General features: G+C 42.2%; 1 protein-coding gene across 1 annotated transcript in view; it reads left to right on the forward strand.

Moving 5' to 3' along the window:
• The window catches only part of HDGFL3 (HDGF like 3), a 37,825-nt gene that overhangs the window by 11,784 nt on the left and 3,854 nt on the right, over window positions 1-22,187 (forward strand). The window contains exons 2-5 of the mRNA XM_034066472.1: window positions 11,154-11,230; window positions 14,207-14,345; window positions 15,622-15,780; window positions 17,351-17,497. Of these exons, the coding sequence (XP_033922363.1) occupies window positions 11,154-11,230; window positions 14,207-14,345; window positions 15,622-15,780; window positions 17,351-17,497 (522 nt within the window). The remainder of the gene's footprint in view (window positions 1-11,153; window positions 11,231-14,206; window positions 14,346-15,621; window positions 15,781-17,350; window positions 17,498-22,187) is intronic.

The following is a 22,187-nucleotide window of genomic DNA, read 5'->3' on the forward strand; positions in this document are numbered from 1 at the left end:
ACATGGTATTGTGCTGGATGGGATCTGATCCTACAATGTCTTTGTTTATGCTGCCAAACTGTATGCCCAGCTGTACTTGCAGGATCAAGTCTCTAGCTGTTAAGTTACTAGAAGCCCATAATAATAAAGGTTTTAATGGCAGTATGTTAAAAAATGCCAGCTTCCTTAGCAGATGTGAGAGTAAGGGAAACAGTTGTTTAATTAGAAGGTTATAGTTTTTCTGAAACATTTGCTGGAGAGGAAGGTGTTAGTTTACTTGATTGTCAAATGTCAGCAATACCATTGACCTGGTATAATAACAAGGGTGTCAGGGTTGTCTCCAGGGCAGATATATTGAAAAGGATGCTGTCATGAGTGCTGCATGTGAGACTGAATTGGGGATCTTGACAATGAAAAGCAATGTGAGCTAAAACTCATTGCTTGTGGAGCATGGTTTCATCACTATTGCGCTAGAAACTAAAGGCAAGTGACACTTAGAATTTTGAATACTGTCTGAAATGCTTTGGGTTGGATCTTGTTGATTTGTATGGGGTATATATAAACACTGTATCTGCATCTTAGGATAAATTTGTATGTGCAGTGCTCCCTAATGTAATTCCTAGTTCCAGATATGTGTCTCATTAACCAGGTTCTATTTTATCTGTAATTGCCTTTTCCCAGTTATTTGCATATTATGAGTCAGTATAACACGCTGCTTCTGTACAGCTGCTTTCTAAAACAAAATGGTAACCTGATTTAAAACATGGTTTTTCACTGAGCTGCCAAGGGAGAGTGCTAAGCTGCCATTGCTCTAGTATGGATGCTTTTCCTGATTCAGAGGTAAAGAGTGGTTTAAAAATCTAATATTAATGTATGCGGGAAAACAGCCATTACAGTTGTAATGTTTAATTTGTCCCTTGACAGCCTGTATCCTTTTAGAATCATCCTTCCTTTAAAATTAATCTTCTGACTACCCCTCCAAGTCCAGAATAGAAATGAGAGGGCGAGATGGCCAGAAGCCCTGAGTCTTGTTTAGAAAGGGAAAGTTAGAGAAAATCAGACTTCTGGGAGAAAGCAGACTCTGAGTAAACTTTGTGACTTCCGTAACATAACTGCAGGTGAGTCACTAGGTTTTGTAGATAACTCGTGTTCATGCAGACACCACATTCTGGGTGGTTATGTAAAAGTAACACAAAATATATATACCTCATACACATATTCAGGTTAATTTACTGGATAGGAGAGGATGCTACAGAGTAACTCTTAATCCTACAAGTATGTAAACATGCAGGCAACTTCAAACCTATGATTTATCTATGTAAATTAAATGAGAGCACTCATATGCTTAAAACTCATATTTAGTATTTGCAATGTAAAATATATGTATTTTTAGAATATTGGACATGCCACCCTCACAAGCCTGGTCACTGCCATACTGATGTATTCATCATGTTTCTGATGTTAATGCCACTTATATCCCTAAAAATACATCTTTTTGTCTTTTGTGGTTTTATTGTTTCAGTTCTTTTCTAGCATAGTTTAGTAATTAAGATTGAAGTTCATTGGTCTGCATATATTTAATTGAGTACTTTGTGTATTTTTCTGTAAAGAGTTTAATTCCTGTAAGCTGCTGCTTAAGGGATTTTTTTATTGCTTTTGAGGAAAATGTCCATTTTGGTAAATAAGGTTGTTAATCTTTCAAGGACTATCTACGTAAATTTCAGTAACATTACATTTTTGGTCAAAACTAAATGAAAACTCTCCTTCTGAGGTTTTGGAAGCAGAAAAACAGGCAGGTGGAGAGAAGTATGACTTGGCTTGGAAAAACTCGTTCCTGAGTCTCTTTAGGCAGACAGATTAAAATTCCTGAGAGTTTAACCTAGACTGAGGGACTTTGCAGAGAAGGTATTTGACACCGTAATGACAGCTCCTGGAAATCTGAGCACAGACTGAAAGCAAACCCAGTTAAAAATGCCAAAGTTGGGTCCCAGTGCTGCACAGAGACCACTGTGACTCCGTGAGTCAATTTTCATTCCGTGGTTTTAGTGACACAGACAACCCAGGCAAAGTTCCACCTTAGCAAAATAGTCTGTTGGTTTAATTGGTTGTTTTCTACCATAGATGGTGGCTAAGGCTGCAGGAGTAATGGAAACAATTATTTACAGAGAGTTGTTAGATTTGCAGCAAGCCTGGACTTTCTACAGATGCTGAACTCTTCTGCAGGTACGAGTTCACAGCTTGTCAGCAGAGTTAACAGGAAAACCTGCCTTTGAAAAATGATTGTAAATCACTCTGTTTCATTGGCTTTGCAGTTAGAGTCCATTGCTTCTCATGCCCCAGACTGTGTACATGTTGTTGTTGTACATATTATTTGCATCACAACAAAATAATTGGCCGATGCACCAGTGATGCTTGGCAATTATACTTATCCCATAGCCTCAAAATATGCACTGAGGCCTTTTCCCTACCTAAGAGTCCCACCTTCATGAGAACACCCCATGTGCCATGGTTTGATGCCAAATGTGCCTGTGCTTCTCCAGATCTCAGCACCAGGATGTAATGTGTTCAGGGGGCTCAACCACACCAATGCATGCAGAGCATACCTGTTCATGTGGCTGTGTACTCAGCTCAGCAGGCTGCCTCTGCCTGCAAAAAGGTAGCTAGGCAATAGGTAAATTAGTTTAGGTGCTGTGAAACAGAAGTTTATGTTTTGAAGTAGTTGCTTACATCCTGCAAATAGGTATTCTGATGTGAACACATACACTTAGGAATTTAAGACCGTGCATCTTTGTGGTCTGTGGGTCCACAGAGAGCAACATAATGAAGACAAATAGATGCTTAGCTGTGCTTCCATTCTGTCTGGACGACCAGGCAGGACATTCACATAGTCTCATCTTTGCTGCTGCACCCAAACCTCAGAGGACTGGAGGACACTAAAAACATTCTGTGCTTTTAAGGGACAAAGATTTTGTGTTCTTTTCCTGTATTACAGTTATTTTTTTATGCAGGCACTTGTGCAGTGACAAGGAGTAGTTCAGTCCCCTGATGTTATACTCCTTAGCTGCAACTGATGGTAACAAAACAGGTCACAGAGAAGACGAGCAGGAAGATTTTCTGTAACCAAAGGTCCAGAGAATAGTTGCAGCCTTCAGTGTCAAGCTTGAATCCTTCCTAGCAGGAGCCTGTGGGCTGCAGCAGGTGAATCAGATTGTTCCTTCTTTCTCTTTAGTGTGTTTGTGTCCACCCTGACTCAAACTAGAGGCTCATATCCTGGGACCTGCAGTCCCCATTGATCAAATTTCCTTACTCAAGACAATTTCAGCTGCAAGCTGTAGTGTCAACAGGGGTTTGTGTACTTTGTGGGAAGCTGAGCTAAATATCGCACCAGGATGCTTGGTATTCTAGCCTGGAAATATGGTGCCAATCCAATTTTATAACTGTCTTTTTGTGGAAATAAATTACATTGGAAAATAAATAGTAAATTAAACCAGACAAGTCTAGGAGACTGCAATCTTTTGGAAAGTTGCTTACCTTTTGGCTTTATGTGTGCCAATATAAGAACTAGCAACACATCTCTCAATAAAAGCTCAGGCAGTAGACTATGGAGTGCTGGATATGTGGAACACATGAGCCTGGAATATAAAACTTGGTTGTGTGTATTTGACCAAGTGTCAATACTCCAGGCAGGCTGCTTCTGATTGAAAAGGTTTTGACCAAGTTGACTGGCCAAAATATCCAATTTATTGAATACAATATCTTTCCTTAAAAACAACAGAATCAATGAAATAGTGAAATTCTAGTATAAATATAGGAAGGCCAAAAAATATTCCTCAGTCTAATGAATTCTTATGTCATTCTTCCACTCTTCCTAGCAGATGACATACAGAAGGTGGCAGGGTTTATCTGAGCACTTTGGGAACGAAAGTGATTTGACTTTTCATGTCCGTTTGGCTTATGAATAGAAAGTGGCAGGAGAGAAATAATGGTGTTTGTGAATGTACAGTCCCTAAAATTTCTCCTTTGTTGATGTCTCAACTGGTTGATCAGCTATTATTTACTGTGTGACTTCCAAACAGATTTTGGATGTGCATTTGTTGCACGCTTATTTTTCGAGACAAAAAAATATTTGTAGTAAGATCATAAAGTAAAGTAAAGTAACCAGATTTTGTCTACAGAAACTGCTTTTATTTGGTGTTAGTGGGCTCACTGTGGTTTGCTCAGGTGGATTGCAAACAGTATTTTGATATCTGAAGAATAATTCAGACAAAGAATCAAGCTTCAGTGTCCTTAAAGGGAAGAAAAGTAAACACAAATGTCTCAGAGCTGGCAGCATTTGTTGAAAATGAACAACCTCTCCCCACCCATCCACAAGTAAAAAGTGATTTTGTGAGCCATGAAACTCAAGAATTTTATTTTTCTCTGGCTTGTCTTTATGTGGATTCCCTGTTGTCTGATGTTTTGGTTGAGCCTGCATTGCAAGCTGTCTCTCAGCATATGGACTACTTGTCTGTCCGTCTTCTGATCGACAGCCTGCCTGTTTATCACAAAACAGGGGGAAACTTAATATCTCTTTGGCCTTTTTCCTTTTGTCTGGTTTGGCAAAATTGTTTGATGTGTCCCTGAGTTATTGCAGGTAAGAGTCAGACTGAAAATAGTGTGATCACATCCTTTCTTCTCCTTAGGGAACAAACTGGGGGAAAAAAAATCTAGTTGTAGCTCTATTGCTTCACTCACAGTGGCAGGGAAACACTTCATTAGGCCAAAATGGAGCATTTTTGCAGCACACTTTGGGGTGTGCTGATGGGAGGATTACAGTTTGGTAACCTGAAATCCTTCTCTGACAGAACTGGAAGTACTTGCTATTAGTAATACCTGGCATTTTAGCAGTGGATCTTAAATGCTTTATAAGAACAGTACCACAGTCCCCATTTGAAAAAGTGAGACTGAAGGAGACGAAGTGATGTGGCCAAGGTCATCCCAGAGGGCAGTGGCAGAGACAGGACTAGGCTGCATCCCCAGATCTCCTCCTATGACAGCTGCCTGTCCACCAGCCACGAAAGCTCACAGAGGACTTGAATCACATGAATAGATCTGTTATCTACAAAGTCATGTGTATAGATACCAGTCACGCAGAACTAAGCTTTGGCCCCATTTTCATACTGAAGATTAAAGCAGCTCTGCAGAAAGTGTATTTCAACTTTCTGTCTTAAAAATATGCTGCTAATTAGTGATGTAAAGAGGCTGAACTCAGCTGCAAGACTGCTGATCTTTCCTAGTGAGCCATTGCCTGCCAGCATTGTTTGGACTCCAACTAACCCTTCATTGTCTTCTATCTCGTTGAGGTCCTGAGCATGCACAGAAAAAAAGGACGATTGATGTCTTTATATTGTCATTTCTGGCTGTCTGCATGATACCCTTCAGCCATTTTCAGCAGTGCTCCAAAGTATGCTCTGCTGGTTTTAATCTTGTTTTGCTTTTTGTTTTTGCTGGTGGCACTCTTCCATGCTCAGAGACTTTTTTTAATTTTTACTTTTGTAGCTGTGCAATTCCACCTTATTAAGTTGGATTCTGCTTCTGGTCTCCCCCTTCACAGGGTTATCTTCTTTAATAGGTGAAAAAGTGCATATGCCAGCATTCCATGTACATTGGGGATGGAGTTGTGCTCTGCTTCAGATATCATACAGTCCTGATAAATGAGAGGAAAATTCTGCAGTCTCCAATCAGCTATAGTTGGATTCTGTTCAGCCTAAGCACGACAGAATTTGAGTCACAGTTTTTAACTTGAAGGAGGTTGGATTTTTTTTTTTTTTTACATTTTAGAGTCCTCTGGGAAAAAAAATAATATTTTACGTTTTACAGAGCATTATTTTAAATAATGGTTTAGAAAAGATACTGCCTCACTGCTGACTCCAAGTAGCATCAGCTATTAAATAGCATATTGAATCTGTTTGAATAAAAACATTCTAGCAAAGCAAGATATCCTATTTTAATAATGGATTTTGAAGAGAATTGCTTTTATCCATCTAGAGTTTTGCTAATAAGCTAACTGCAAGAGATCAAGCTTCTTGCATGTGTTGGGCAATAATAAGCAACTTGAACCACTTTCCAGCAAAAATACTATAGGCCTTTGCTCGACTGCTGTGCAGCGACTCCAGGGATTTCAGTGGGAGATACTGATCTCTGCAATGCTTCTGTGTGCTTTTGCCAATCAAAGGCATTTACAGTATGTCAAAACAATCAGTGATTACTGCTCTGCAGTTTTAATTCCCTCTTTTGCAAAATAAAAGGGACTTGTTCTTGTGGTTTCAATGCCCACAAAAGCATCCCTGCATGCTGAAGTAAAGCTTTCTTGTTGGTACATGTGGACCTGATAGGTATTTTTGCATAATACCTTTTTATTATGCAGTGTAAAATTCTGTTGGAACATAATGGAACAGGGTCTGGTCTGAAAGCCACCCTGACAGCCTGGAATTCCTGCTTCTGAACAGCAGCTTGTGCACAGCACAGAGGTTTTGTGATAGCCATACAACATGACACCTGCTGTCCCTCCAAGTGGAAGAAGATGCATCTGGGATGCCCTTCCACCTTGATGGGTAGCACTGCCCCTTTGTTGACTGCTGCAATAACAAAAACCTCCACAGAAAGCTGCTTTACATGGGAAAGCAGAGAGACAAAGCTTGCTGTTCTCTCTGTGACTCGGAGAGACATGTTTCCCATTTTGCAGGGAATGTAGAGCTCTGCAGAGCAGAACACCCAGGAGGGGGTGCAGCTTCCTCTGCTTCTGCACCAGCCCTCCCAGGGAGCTCCTCCGCTTGTCTGGAATATGCCACGTTATCCCACAGGCAGGCACGGGGATGATCTGTGCAGAATTCTGGGAGCCACTGTTGTTCTCGGCAGGCAGCTCTGCACCGTCCTCGTCGCAGGGCTGCGGCTCCCGTCCAACCCACCCAGGCAGCGCCTCTCTCCCCAGGGTCCCTAACCTCATGGCAACTGGGAAGAAAGTGTTGCAGGGAGAACTGACAAACCAGCCTGTGACAACTAGTTGCAAATACTACCCAAGAATGCAGCAATTAGTCAGCACCACCAAGAGCAAAATATTCAGGCTGCATATACATCCTAGCATGTGAATTACAATGTAAGGAGGCAGATTTCTTGCTTGTACATTGGTAGCCCCTAGCAACACCATTTGGTAAAGCCATGCTTTGGTTTGAGAGGTCCAGGCTGAATGTTGAGTGTTCCTGACCCTAGAAGCCTGGCATTTGTTTACTGGGAAGAAAAAGAAGCACAGTTACATCTTTAAAGCTCTGCTGCTTGGATGGCAAACAAATGCTGGGAAGTGCAGCTCTGCTGAGGTTGTGCAAAAATAAAGCAATTGTTATTCATTAAGCAGATGACAGCAACGGGAGCAAAGGGGATAAAACTTGAAATCTGAAACCACCTGCTTTAATTTTAGCCATAATTGAAGCGGCTGCCCGTGATGCTGCTGATGCACAGATCAGATTTGTGAGCCATGCAGGGCTCTCTCTGATGTCTGTGGCAGCAAGCTCCAGCCTGCTGCCTGCTCTGGTTCAGGAGGGGATGGATCCCTTGTTTGCAGGTTATAACGGGTACTTTAGAATCTGTTTGTTTCCCTCCAGAAGCAAAATGCAATTGCAGTCCGTCTCTCTGATAGACAGACGCTTTAGTCATTAGTGAGGTTTCTGTGACTACAGCACTGTGTCCTAGTATGGGTGCACTTATCTCTTTTGTTCCTGGTTCAGCAGTGATGCTTTTCTCGCTCTTGTGCTCATGCGCTTGCTCTCTTTCTCTCCCTCCCTCCCTCTCTCTTTGCCTTTGATCTTGCTGATATGGGGAAAAATATCAGATCCAAACCTTCAGCACATTTAACCAAAACAGCTTGTAGGACGGGAATAAATTGTGACTGAGTGCAGCAGCAGGAAGCTGCAATATGGTTGCTTGTACTGCTTGTTTTCTGTTACTGCAGAACAGCAGCAATCAGCAAGGAGTGCTGGACTTGTTCTGCAGCTAAACGAGCACTTAGGGGGTCTGTGTTCACAAAGGGTAAGGTGATTTTGCTGGGAATGGTGGACTCTACAAAGCTCTCACAGTCTGTAATGCAGGGTTAATGTGAAACAGGAGAAAAGGGAAGACCTTAATGACAGAGAGGATCTCATCCTTCACTAAATTCCCTAGGTTTTTTTTCCAGGCAGTTAAATTTCCATAAGACAGCACTGTCACTTCATATTCAACCTCATTACAGTACTAGCAACATAAGCCTGAGAGCTGGGGAGCTCACAGCAGAATTGGGGAAGGCAGGAAAAGTCTTAACCTCAGCTGCACAGTGAAATGTTGGAGTGGGAACATTAGCAGTCTATCCTTGAGCTGTTTAGTGCAGGTTTATACTGCATGTGTCTACGTGTATGCCAACTTTCAAAAGCTATGAAAAGCTTTTTTGTGGTTTTCTGTGATGATCCATAGTCAGAGGGTATACTTGAATGAATAAAGAAATACACCACAAAATGGGGAGCAGGTGAGCTGCGTGACAGATAAGTCTGCTGTCCTTTGTCAATTTGGTGCTGCTCCTTACCTAACAGTATAAAGTGCTGGGAATGCAACATGAGGCCTTAATTCCACTTGGGATGCTGCTTAGGAGAAGATCCTCACTGCTTGGGAGCACAGCACGTTGTGTGATATAAGATCCCCATTCCCTTCTGATCAGCGTTCCTACTAAGCATGTGTTCATTCCCCTGCTTTACTGATCATTTACAGCTGTTTGCTTTATTTCATGAGAAATTCTTAAAGGGCTGAGACAGTAACTGGACTGTGCTGCTCTGTAATGCAGCCCAGAGCTGGTGCCATGCTGCAAGCAGCCAGATGAGGTTCATCCTCAAGTCCCAGCAGATACTGTTTGTCTCAGTCATGGGGGTCCACATTTTTTTGGAGTCTGGTATCTCTCTGGACATCTTCCTTGTCAGAATAAAGAGGAGGATGGCTATGGCATCCAGACAGTTGAGGTGTATTGCTCCTGCAATTGATAAACTGCCAGCGTGGCCTTTTTTGGTCTGATGTGTAGATACTTCCATCTCTAAGGAGGCATAAATAGTGTTACAGTGGGATATACTGTCTCCTTGACTTGCTGTCCATCTGTAAAGTGTTTTTCCCTTCAGTGTTCTTATCAGTTATAATCTAATACCTATATTTAAATCAGGAATTAGTGAACAAATAACCACATTATGGGCACGTATTTAAAAACAAATAGTTCATGTCAGAAGATAATGAGTTCTAAAAAAAATATCTTTGGCAGTCTTCTCTCTGTGCATTCCTGATGATGAAGAGCACACCAAACAGCCTGTCATGTCATTTCAGCTCCTTCTTACACACAGATGAGCTAAAAGGAATTGCACGTTTCCATTTTCTACCAGTGTGTATCTTCTATATGCATTTAAATAATAGATTCACCTTTTATTTATGAGTTCATTGGCTTTGTTAAGTGAAGGAAGTTGGGTAATTGCTGTGCCCACAAGGTGTGTGACACCTGTGACCATCATGGATTGTCTCACGCAGAAGGTGGTGGATAGTGACTGCAAGGTGACACATGGCCCAGTGGACCAGAGCCCCATCATCTGCACCCCTGGGTCCTGATGCAGAAAAGAGACAGGGAATGGTTTGGAAGTGTTCTTATATTCCCTGATTTTGGCATACCTTCAGAGAATGCTCCACTTATACCTAAAGGACAGACATCCATTTCTTTTGCAGAAAGGAGTCCTGTGATGTTGCAGCTCCACATGTGGCTCTCGTTTCTCTGTCCCCAACGGGTGTCCTTGCAGAAAGACCAAAAGGATTCGAATTCTTACAAAAGCTCATACTCCTTTGAGAGCCATGTAGCCAGCAGATGCTTTACAGTGAAAGAGAACATCCTTTGAAAACAATCTGGTGTTTATTAATCAACAAGAATTCAGTGTTTGGGGTCCTTCGGCAGGAAAAGAGAAGGAAAGCACATGTGGGCCTGGTCTCCTGAGTGAAAACATGCAGGTTCCATCCCCTGCTCTGCTGAGGAGCAGATTGTGTATAGCATTGGTATGTCAGCACTTTGTTCTCAGTTCCAGTGACATTTGACAGGATTCAATATGCTTATGTTGAGACTGAGTTGCTAAGACCCAGGCAGCAAGCCATTCACCTGCTCTTTGGTGTTGCCCTATAGATATCTAGATTCATTAGGCTTGCTCTTAGCAGGAGAGTTTTCTGGACACTTAATTTTAGATGGCCACATATGCTCAGAAGTGCCATTTCTGGGAAGGCAGGCACTTAGATCTTATTTAAAGCTGCACTGTGTTTCTGGTTTATGTGGGTAGGCACCTGGACTCTCTTATTTCTGTAACAGAGGACTGAGAAATTGGATATGGAAGAGACTAAGTCATGGGCCTAACCTCCTGCCTTGCAACAAGTGCTCTCACTCAGGCATCTGAAGATGGCATCTAGGCATTGCTTAGCCTCCAGGGTTTGTCCGAATCCCAGTTATATTGCAGGAGAGCACTCTCACTGTCCCTCCCTGAATCAGCAGCTGAATCTTGAGACATATGAGGCCAGCGATAAAATGTGAAGAAGAGATGGAGTACAAAGGAGAGTAGTGACCAAAACCAATTATTGGGATGCTGCAGGGGAAGGAGAGTTCCAGGCCCTCTTCCCTGGGGCATGTTGTGCAGTTTACATTGCGTACCACCATCACAACCAGGAAGCACTGGTGGGAGACTGTCCGGTTTTCCAGTTGCAGAGTCTCAGAGATACCATCTGTACCATCTGCAAGCCATTTGTTGCAGAAGTTACTTAGGTGGCTGTGTGAGATGACAGGATTACCCTCTGGGCTCTGTGCCTTTGATGAGACAGCATCTGAAGCTAACACTTCAATTAAGCAGACTTGATTTTATTACCTTTGTGTACTATAATGCCCATGAAATCATCAAAACTTTCTGTCAGCTCCTTGGTCTTCTGTCACCTCCCTGTAGTGTTTCTGTCATATACTGGCTCTGTGTGACCTGCCTGCCTGAAAATCAGCCATCTTCTCTTCCTCACCCCAGGGTGGGATACCTGCACTAGCACTTCCATGACTTGGTAGGGATTCTTGAGTGAGGGACACCACATCAGGGAATAATCCCTTTTCCATTTCTGTCTCACAGATTGATGAACTCCCTGAAGGAGCCGTGAAGCCTCCAGCAAATAAATACCCCATCTTCTTTTTTGGGACTCATGAAACGTAAGTGAACGAACATGACCTTTTCCTTTGAGAATGACTTCTTCCATTGCAGCTGATGCCATCTCCACTGATTTTATTGGTACAGTCCTGACTGAAGCCGTTGGGAGCTTAGAGACTGGTCCTAGGAGCCCAACTCATTTGTATTAACACATGAAAGTGAAGCCTGAAAGTAGGTGGGAATGCTGCTGCATGGATGAAATATCATGGTCTAAGCATAAATAATAACCAGTGCCAGTGTTTCCCATAAAGAAAAGCATTGGCATGAATTTATGAAAGGATCATCTGAATTCTGATGCAGGGGCAAATTTTTGTTACTTGAATGTACCTGACAGCAGAGATCAGGTTGTTGCATTCAGACACATTTAGGTTCATGTCCTGTGTGAGAACTTGCTTGGTAGGTTCATAAAAAGAAAGGAAGCAGACCCCAGAGTCTCACACAGTCCTCACATAGCCTTAAAGTATACGTGTTCCTGTGAGATTTGTGCTAGGAATTTTGTAGGATGGAGCTCTCAGAAGTGACAGAAGAATTGAACTGGATGAGCTCATAGGGAAACAAAGGAATCAGAACAGAAAGGGTAAGTTAGGTCTCACAGTAATTACTACAGAGTTTCACAGTTATAATGTCCATGTCTCTATTTTAAACTGTGTTTGAGGTAGTTAAAAATACATCAAAGTTTCCATCTTGCATGAAATAGCCACATCTTAAAACTTTTTCTTCCCTATTTGCAGGCAACACACTTTCTAGAATTCCTTAAAAAAATGTAAAAATTAAAAATTGAAATTCTGATTGCATTTAAATTCAATTGTAGAGGTTTGAAGCTTTATGAAAATGCTATTATTTATTTTTTAATGTTAAGATTATCCCATAAATAAAAACCCCATAGCTCATACATCCCATTTTATTTTAAAAATCTTTAAAGGCAGTTTTTGCTTAATAAAGGTTAAAATAGACTCTCTCTAGTTAACGTATTTCTTCCCATTGCTGTAAGGAAACAACCTGATACTAAAAGCATAGCTGTTAAAAATGAGCTTTAGATTGCAGCTCCTTAGTTTTATAGCAGGGCAGTGGAAACTGTTACACCCTCCCAGTGGCAATGAATGAGTTTCACACAAAGATGTAGGCAGTCTTTCAGTGTTCACTGTACACAAAAGAGCTAAAATAAAGTAGCTCATGGTAAGTTTCATGCAGTTTTCCTCTGTTATTTGTGTTAGAACTGTTTGTATGTATTTTTGGCAACAAGGAAACATCTAGCATTAGCAAAAGCATAGGTAAGATAATTTATTCATATCCATTACTTTATTGGAGCCTTTAATATTAACGAGACATCTGTTAGTTTGGAAATCACTGTTTGGCTTTCAGGTAGAAAAGCATTCTTGGCTTTATAATTCTATAATTGAGATATTTCTCAATGAGACAACTGAGTGTGGATACCATTCTTTCTCATGTGTAACTCAAGGAAAGCTCTTTCCCTTGAGACATGTTACCCAATGCATCTAGCCACCAGTTGGCTCTGTGCTGGCAAACTTCTTGCCAGTGGGATGAATTAAGTAAATGAAACTTCTCACATTCACAAGCGCTGGGAAGAATCAGGGCATAAATCAGGCATTAATCTGAAATAAAGTTTACACCAAGAAAGAAATATGATCCTGTGATTAAGATGTTAGCCTGAGACTGAAGAGACTTAGGTTTTCCTCTGTACTCTGCTATCAGTTGGAGTTTGACCTTGGGCAAATCTCTGTGCCTCAGAAGCCCATCTGCAAAAAAGGGTAATTTCCCAACCCCATGGTGATGTATGAGAATAAACGTGCTGTAAATGGTGGAGTTCCACAATCCCCTGGTAGTGGAGACCATAGAGTTAACATTAATTGCAAAGATCATCAAGAAAGTAGGACAGTGATTATAGTGAAGGACACTGTGACTTGCTCATCTTCTGTCACTGGTGACATAGAATCTTCCATGTGGGAATGAAAGGAGTTTTTTGCCTTCACTATTTTTAATTGAACTTACAATTAGCTATCCCAGTACTGTAATACAGAGCAGAGCAAACACACTGGATATAGATACCCAGTGGTAAGGAAATTGTGCTTTCTTCAGTTTTATATAAGAAGTTAGACTGTGAGATATGTAGAAAGAAAGAGGATAAACCAGCACTCTTCTTTCTTTTTGTAATTATTTTTCCCTGCATTGTGGTGCCTGTGCCTGACATTACTTGGCCCAGTACAGAGCTGACTTACGCAGCAGCAGAGCACAAAATCCCTCCTTTGCTGTCCTGTCTAAAAAACAATTTAGCCACAGCACCCTGTGTGTCTCATTGTTTCCTTGTGTTACTCATCTGCCTATATTCACCCATTGTTTCTTGTCTTATATGAAATTATAAGATTTTTGGGACAGAGAGCATTTTTATTTTGTTTGCACAGAATCTAGCATGTGGGGGGTTTATTCCAAGAAAGAAGCTCCCAGGCTTTCTGGCAGTATAGATAATAATGAATGCCACTGCTTTTTCTGTCCCTTAGTACAAGGGATAAGTTTTGGTTCTTGGGTTCTAGGCGTTCTTTATGTGCTTTAACTTTTTATATGGTATTTCTAGGCCTTTCTGGATCTGTAACACATAGGATTGGAAGTTTGGTCCCCTGCTATTGCAGGCAATTACATCATATAATCCCGTTCATAAACTGCTCCAGTGCCAGTTCCCAGCAGTAGTTAATACAATAAATGAGACTCGGTTTAGTTGTTTCTAGAGACGCGCAGCATGATTCTGCAACATCAAACATCAGGATGGTGAACCAGTGCATTAAATCAGACTCACAGCAGTAACTCAAAGCCAGTGTGTTAAATAAATAAATAAATAAAACTGAAAAGAAATGATGGAATGAGCAGAAGAATAGGGAATACATATGCACTGTTAATGGTGGGTGGGTTTTTGGAAGAGGAGGAATTTAAGTCCTTTTTTGAATTTTACCTTTGTTAAAATGCAGCGCGTTCCTGGGGCCCAAAGACCTTTTCCCATATAAAGAATATAAAGATAAGTTTGGGAAGTCAAACAAGCGAAAAGGATTTAATGAAGGCCTGTGGGAAATAGAAAACAACCCTGGAGTAAAGTTTACTGGATATCAGGTAAATGACTTTCAGTTGTGTTCCTCATCTTTCTCATTTTCTTCTGAGGAGTTCTTGTCAATGTAAACATGGCATGAGTGATGTGGAAGATCCTGGGTTTGGTGGAGATAGGAAGTTTCACAGCTTTTGTAATTGTGTAATGTAGAGACAACTGTGGTCTTGCTCTCTGTGACAAACTGAGCTTTAATCATACTGCAGAGCCCTCTGCATTCTGTGATATTCTGGGGTGGTGAAGTGGAAAATTCTGCAGCAGATTTAGTTGAATTAAAAATGGAAGGCTTTATTTACTGCAGTATAAACATGAATAATTTCTGACTCCTTTCTGTTGTTTATTTTTATAGCAGGTTCAGTGTATTTTACATGGACCTTAAGGTCACCGCACTTTTGATTTTTACATCGATAGTGTATAACATGTAGGACACCACTGCCAAAGATGTGAGGGGTGAGAAGGTGGCGGTTTAAGCTGCTGTTACTAGATAGGAGCTGCTGTACAACAGCTCTCCCTGTAGGATGTCTGAAGCAAAAAGTCAGTGAAGCTGGAGGGGAGGAGTTGGTGGGCTGTGTAAAACCAAAGAACTTTTCTCATTAAAAAAAATGTGGTCCTTTGAAGGCAGAAATCACCTCTAAAAGAAGGCAAACACCTATTACATTATTAGCACAAAACCTTACAAACCAGAGTTATGGACCACCTGCAAGCAAGCTGCTGCCCCTCTCGGTTCCTGTTTCATGTTTTCAGCCCTGCAGATGTTTTGCATACACTTGGGGATTTAAAAAGCCCTCTAGTGTATAGTCTGTGGGAGATGGGCTGTCAAAGGGCTCTCAGCCTTCTGGTCAGTGTTTGCTTTTTCCTAACACAGAATCCTGCGCTGTGGGGGGTTTGTAACAGCCATCTTCTCTCCTAAATCTCTCCTATTGCAGCCAAAGTCTAACATTTTCCATAGTTTTGCCCAAAACGGGGCCAGGTCTCTGCACTGAACAACCCTTAGTTCTCTGGCAAACACATTTTTGTTATTGGATCTTCTTTTTCTTCGTAACCCCTTCAGAACATGCTATGCCAGAACCTGTGTGTGATAACTGCTTCCAAGTGATGTCTGAAAAATTGCCCTTGCAGGCCTTTTTCTTGATAATTGCAGGAATAACCTGAGCTCTTCCTGACTATAGTGATTGAAGTGTAAGCTGCCTGTTACAGTCTTTCCATCTTCAATACAGAACAAAACTTCAGTAATAGATTTTAGTGAGGTTTTTTACTGTTTATGTTATTATTGTTATCTTAAAGGCAATTCAGCAACAGAGCTCATCAGAAACTGAAGGAGAAGGAGGAAATACAGCAGATGCCAGCAGTGAAGAGGAAGGTGATCGGGTAGAAGAGGATGGAAAAGGAAAAAGAAAGAATGAAAAAGCAGGCTCAAAACGGAAAAAATCCTACACTTCAAAGGTTGTCTTCTGAGTTTTTCCATTGTCACCAGTGGGCATTTATAGTTCAAATACTGTCCACCTCATGGCAATCTGTTCGTCCTTCTTTAGCATTTTGATTGCAGTACCGTAACAATAGTGTTCAAACAGGCAATGGGTAATGCTGTTGGTTTTGTGACAGCCTTGGTGAGAGAGCAGTTGAAATACTCAGCCCTGTCCTACTGCCCACATTTTGAGGGGGAGGTGAAAGTATGGGAAGGAGTTCATAAGGGCTGGAAAAAAAAAATCCAGGCAAAGTTGGATTAGTTGGTTTGATCCTGTTAGATAAGTATTTCCCCATAAGGAGCAAAAAAAAAGCCTTAGGAGTGTGCCTCTTGGGAGATATGAGTTCAGGTTTGGTTCCTGTCCAGTAGAATGCAAGCTTCCCTCTCCGTCTCCAGTGTGAATGCCCCAGACGCTGTGCTAAAAGGTGGTAGAGTCATATGTGCTCATCTGCTCTTGTAGCTGAGTGTAAAATGCTTCAGCACAGGACACAGAATGGGGAGGAAGAAGAACTAATTCTTTAAGCAGTGAGGAGGGCGCTCAGTCTGTAGATGAAAGACCTGAAATGTAGTACCTACCAGCCCTCTTAATGTCTAAGTATCAGGTCAGATGAGGAAGCTAAGAGTAATGTGTCTGAGGTTGTCTCATAATGGCTGGTGAATGTAATCCCCAGCACAGGGATATCTTTGGATTCCGGTATGCTTCTCACTTGCCACATGGGTGAAAGGGAGCAACGTTATAGTCACTTCCTCCAGTTTTTGTGTGCCTCCTGGTCTGTGATTTGCTTAAAAAAATGTGGAAAAGGTGGCAGAGTCACATTCAGTTGCATTCATGTTATTCTTCTCTGAAAGTGATAACTAAGTGAAATGAGAAGCAAGTAAACAATCTGATCCAGGCTTAGTTTGGGGGAGAGTAGGAATTTTCATGGTTCACCCACTGAATAAAATGTAGTAAGTAATTTCACCCCCTTTGTGTGTTTTACATTAGAAATTCAGGTCTGGTCTACCATTTTCTTTCCAGAAGACTCTGGGCAAACAGAGGATTAGGAAAATGGTGGCTTAATGCCACAATTTATCCTTTTGTACTATAGAATTGCATAACATAAAGGGAGCAGAAAAGATGTATTGGTTCCACATGGCTTTAATGTTAATATATTAAAGCTGACAGCACTAAAAAAAGTATGGAAAGCAGCTCTGCTAATGTTATTCTCATTTTACATCTCTGTGTTTAATCAAAACTTTTGTCAAGCTGGCACCATCTGTTTCATTAACTAACAAAACCTACAGGTGACCCAACACTAATACCCATCTCCTATTACTGTGTCTGTCTTACAGTCGGTTGTGCTGCCAATCTGTGTTGAACACAGCATTTCTCCTTCTGTTTCATCTGAAAATCACCTGAAAAACACCTTTCACCCCAGATATCCTCCCCAGTATTCACCTTGAGCAGGGAACCGCATCATCAGACAGCATTACACATGCATTTCAAAAGTGGTTTTCTATGACTGAAGCTCAGTTTTTACTTTTTAACTTTGTTGTTAATCATTTCAGAAGTCCTCCAAGCAGTCACGGAAATCTCCTGGAGATGAAGATGATAAGGACTGCAAAGAGGAAGAAAATAAGAGCAGCTCTGATGCTGGGGACGCAGGCAATGACACAAGAAACACTTCTTCAGATTTGCAGAAAACCAGTGAAGGGGTAATCTTCTGTTAATGTCATTCACTTCCCATGCAGTTTGCTACAAGGGGGCTGTGGAGCCAGGGGTGAAAGGCAATTGCAGTGACCTGTGTATATACCACGTGAGATCTTTTTACGTTACATTTCGGTGTTCCAAATGTGTCTGGAACAGAAACATGGGACTGGTCCTGCACTGAAACAAATTTTGCTCCAGAGAAGCAATAGGAATTGAATAGGAAAAGATACTACACACATTATTTTTTGTTCCAGCACTTGCATAGATGTCAGCTAAAAGGAACTGTTGAAAACCATGAGCTGGAATGGTGCAAAATGGATGTGAGAGCAGAATCAGACTGTTTGCATAATGCCTTTTGGCTCACTAAACAGTGGGAGCCTGCTTATCCTTTCACACTTGTTTAACATTTATGCAGTCCCACTGACTCCTCTGGAGTTCATGAAGGTTTTATGTGCATATTACAAACTGCAGGCTGCCGGTTTCAGGGCAGATGTTGCCTTGGGAGATAACTCTCCAAGGAGGGGATATATTGTCTGCTCCAGAGCAGCATCATATGATTTCCTTGTATGTTTGTGTCAGTTTTGTGTTTGTATCAGTATTGTTTTTTCTGTGACCACAACAGCAGAAAGGAAGGCTGCTGAGCAGGGGAATTAACATGGGAATTGGTTAATCATAAGCCACCTCTAACAGCCACTGCTGTTTCTGAGACACTGGAGCAGCACAAGCCTCCCTGCTCCAGCACTTGCAGCTCCATCTCAGAACCAGTTCTCATGAGGTTCCCATGCAAAGGCCCTGCCACGTGGCCAGCAGCCAGGCTGGGCTGTCTCAGGAGCTGCTGAGTGACACAAATCCCCACGTGTGAGAGGAAGCCAGCCAGCGCAGGCTCTCTCTGACATTGCCAAGGTACCTTTAGCACCCAGCTGCATGCTCAACCTCCACCCTTTCTCACAGCTCTGGGAAGCTGCTCTTGTCTCCTGCTTAGAACCTCCTCCCAGAGCTTCCTTTCCCCCTGTCTCTTTGCAGTAGTGTATGTGTTTTGTGGCTCTTCACCTTCACCTTATAAAGACTCTCAGGGCCAGGACACTATATGTGGCTCACAGGGTCAGGACAGTAATGTGCTTTGAGCCTCTCCCATTTTCTCTGAATAACCCACTGCCTTAAGTCACTGGCTGATACAGTGGGTGCTGTACCCAGCTGTGCCTTCCCAGCATCACACAGCATTTGAGTCTGGGGCTGAGAAGTGTAGTGAGTGCATAGTCCATCTGTTGCCCACATTCTGGGTAATAAACCCTGTGACACTTTTATGTCTTCAAATAGGTATTTGAGTAAGAAAACAGGCCACAAGGTGTATCTGAGGTAGCAAAAGGTTCAGGAGAGCTTGCTTTGTTTCCTGCGTTCACAGCAATGACAGTGGATGTGGCTGTGAACTTCAGTTGCAGACTCAGTGGCTAAAAAGCCACATAGGATGTTGGCTTTGTGTTGGTGACATTTATATAGCTCTTCCTTCTGTATCTGCCACACTTGTAACAGCTGGAGGTAGAGTCCAGCATGATGGAACATCATGGAGCTGCTCTGCAGTGTTTTCAGGATTGCAGATATTTTAGACTCTGCGCTGAAGTATCACAACAGTCTGTCCTTCCTGCCAGCACCATCTCCACAGAAATATCACCCACATTGTCACACCCACATGAGGGGCTGACTCTGCTCTGACTTCTGCAACCCCAATGCTCAGGCTTCACCTCACACTTGAACTTCTTTAGATCTTGGATGCTTTAAGCATGGGAAAGGTGGAGGTTTAGTAGCATATACTAAAAAGAGATGGAGAAATGGTTTTAAGGGCAGCCTGAGATATAAGCACTGATAAGTCTGGAGAAATTCACGTCCTGATCTAGGTAGTTCATCTTGGGCATTTCTGCCGCAGAATCAGCATTTCAAGTGTAAATTCTCTTCCGTGTTTTTTTGTCAGCAGTGCAGTTCTCTTTTGAGACCAGGAGGGGGCACTCCATCTCCTGGCATCCTCAAAGCCAGATCAGTGTGTTTTTACGTGTGTGCTTTCGCCAAACACAAGCACTTGGGGAAAGAGTAACCAGATTGTATTTTCCAGTTGGAGCAGTGTGTGTCTGCACTGACCTCCTGGGGCACGGAGCTGCTGTCCTGCAGACACGTCCTGCCAGACATCCAGACTGGGAGCGCTTCTGTAGAAAGGAAGGTCAGAAAAGGCCAACACTTACCTGCAGGGTTGGGGTATGGTCCTCTTGTTCACAGGCATGAACCGACATGTCTAGGTCTGCTAATAGACACCATCATGAATGAGATTGTGGTCTCTTTAAAATCATTCAGCGTGTGAAAATGGGCTCCCTGCTCCTCGCCAGCGCAGCACCCGAGTGCACGCACATAGACACACACACACACACAGAGCCCGCACTTCCCTGTCCTGAGGATCAGCCTCAGGGCGTTTCTCTGGCCATGAGGTGGCGCCAGGAACACACCAACATGGACCACGGCAGGGCTGGCCCGCGCCCGCGGTCGCACTGGACAGCGTCTGTGTTAGACCAGCCTGCAGGAAGGTACCGTGAAGACAAAGAGGCAGAAAAACGGGAATCAGAGCCCTGGATGGGAGAGTTTCATTGCCCTGGTTTTGGCACCAAGAGTGGCTGCTTACAAGACACCTGTAGTGGAGCTGGTAAGGGCTGTGGAAGGTGTAGGGCTCAGCTCCCCATGGGCTGTGTCCCAGAGAGCCCTTGTTCCTGTGCTGTGCACCTCCAATGCCTCTGACTGTCCAAGAGCTGCCTAGAGGACACAAGAAGCTTTTCTCTTAATAATGCTACTAATGAGGTAGTCATTATGTTTTATGTTTTTATATGGACTGCAAGGTGAAGACACATCTCTTCAGATCGGAGACATCCTTGCCTTTCAATCACATTCATACCATCAGCATTATGGGGATCTTCTTGAAGGTCTAAGGACTGAAGCCAAACAATTGCAGGAGCATCTTCACCTGTGTTTTTTAATGAAATTTCTAACCTCCAGGTGGTAGAGGAAAGCTCAAAGATGTGAAGTGATGGCTTCCTAAAGGCTCAACCCCACAGCAAATAAAAGCACTTCCAAAGATGTGAAACTTTTTCAGCCAATTTCGTACTGTTCAAGGTCTGAACTTGCGATTCTTTTTATCCATGGGGTTGACAAAGCCACTTTCTTTTCTTCACTCCCTTCCTTAGTATCTCAACTATATCTCCAGGGACTCTCAGCAGAAGAGCATTAGCTTCCTTAGACTCAGCCACAGTTTAGAATTGTGTCCTGCCACTACCTGCTTCTCAGGCTCTTTCCCTCAGTGCTGTTCTTTGACTGATTCCTTCCCCAGAAAGATGAAAAGCATAAACCTCAAAGTTGTATTATCTAACTAACTAACTAATAATATATTAGCTAAGACAGCCCATCCCTGAGCTTACCCAAGAGTCCCAGAACACCCCATGCCAGACCTCTGTTGTTAAATAGTGAATTGTTTTGGCTTTCTCAAAATACCACATAAACAGAATATTCCAGTGGGAAGGTCTTCCTGGCTCGATGTTGTTTACTTCCTATGGTACAAAATTAACGCACAAACTGGTAAATTCATGGCAGCAGATTTACATTCCACATTTCAATCTCCAGTGACTTGTACATTTGGTTCTTGGCTGGCATAATTCGGAATCTTTATCATGAACACCTAAGTTGCATTTTGCTTTTACTCTCTGGATATGCACATAAAGACGTTTGAAAGCTGGCTATACTCCCTGCCCTATTAGAGACTATTTGAATGTTAAGGTCAGCAGCACTCAGGGTATGTGGCAAGTTTTTCTTTTGGTAGTCATTATTGTAGTGACAGTCTGGACACTAAATGAGGTGTTCCCTTCATGTACAGATGCACGGGTTACCTTTCAGCAGGTGAATAATTTTACCAAGTCTTTGAAAAATAGTAGATCTGTTGGAAATTAAATACATTTTTTTGCTCCCGGTACAGCCTGAATATTAAAGTGGGGTAAAGGACTGTGATCTCTTTACTTGCACTGACAATCAGTTACTAACATGGGAGTCAGTGGATCTATTTGTGGAGGTGACTGCTTGCCAGCATGAATAAGGGGATCAAAATCTGGTCCAAAATTACTGCCATCTGATACTATTGCAATTGGGAGAACATATTTAAAACAGCCTGAGTCCAGGACATATTTTTTGTTGTGATGTTCTTGTGGGGTAGCAACAATTCCAATCAGTGCTGTGAAAGACAAGTGTCACGGCCAAACTGGCCAAGGAAACACAGGTTCCCTGTGTTCTTCTGATGTGGTTTTGAGATGTTTGGTTCCTTTTTTCTTCCTCTTTCCTTATCAAGAATAACATTGGTTGGGCTGCATAAGAGGTCTGGGGTTTTATCAACATTGAAAGCACAGCATTTAGAGCTCTAGTCAATGTAAAAGTGTTTATGTGGGCATATTTCCAGAAAATGAAAACAGAGCATGTGTTTCTGTCTGATCTTTTCCTGCAATTTGAAGTTAAAACCTACCCCTCCAAAAAGGGTAACATTTGTAACAATGTGTCACACCTATTGCATGGTAGAAATTGCAATGTAAAAGTCAAACACTTGCATACTCTCTGGTGTAAAGAATTGTGTTGTCTGCTGCCTTCCTGTAGCTCAGGATAAAGTGCTGCTAAAGCAATGGG

The sequence above is a fragment of the Melopsittacus undulatus genome, chromosome 9, assembly GCF_012275295.1.
Source record: "Melopsittacus undulatus isolate bMelUnd1 chromosome 9, bMelUnd1.mat.Z, whole genome shotgun sequence".
Classification (NCBI taxonomy): domain Eukaryota; kingdom Metazoa; phylum Chordata; class Aves; order Psittaciformes; family Psittaculidae; genus Melopsittacus; species Melopsittacus undulatus.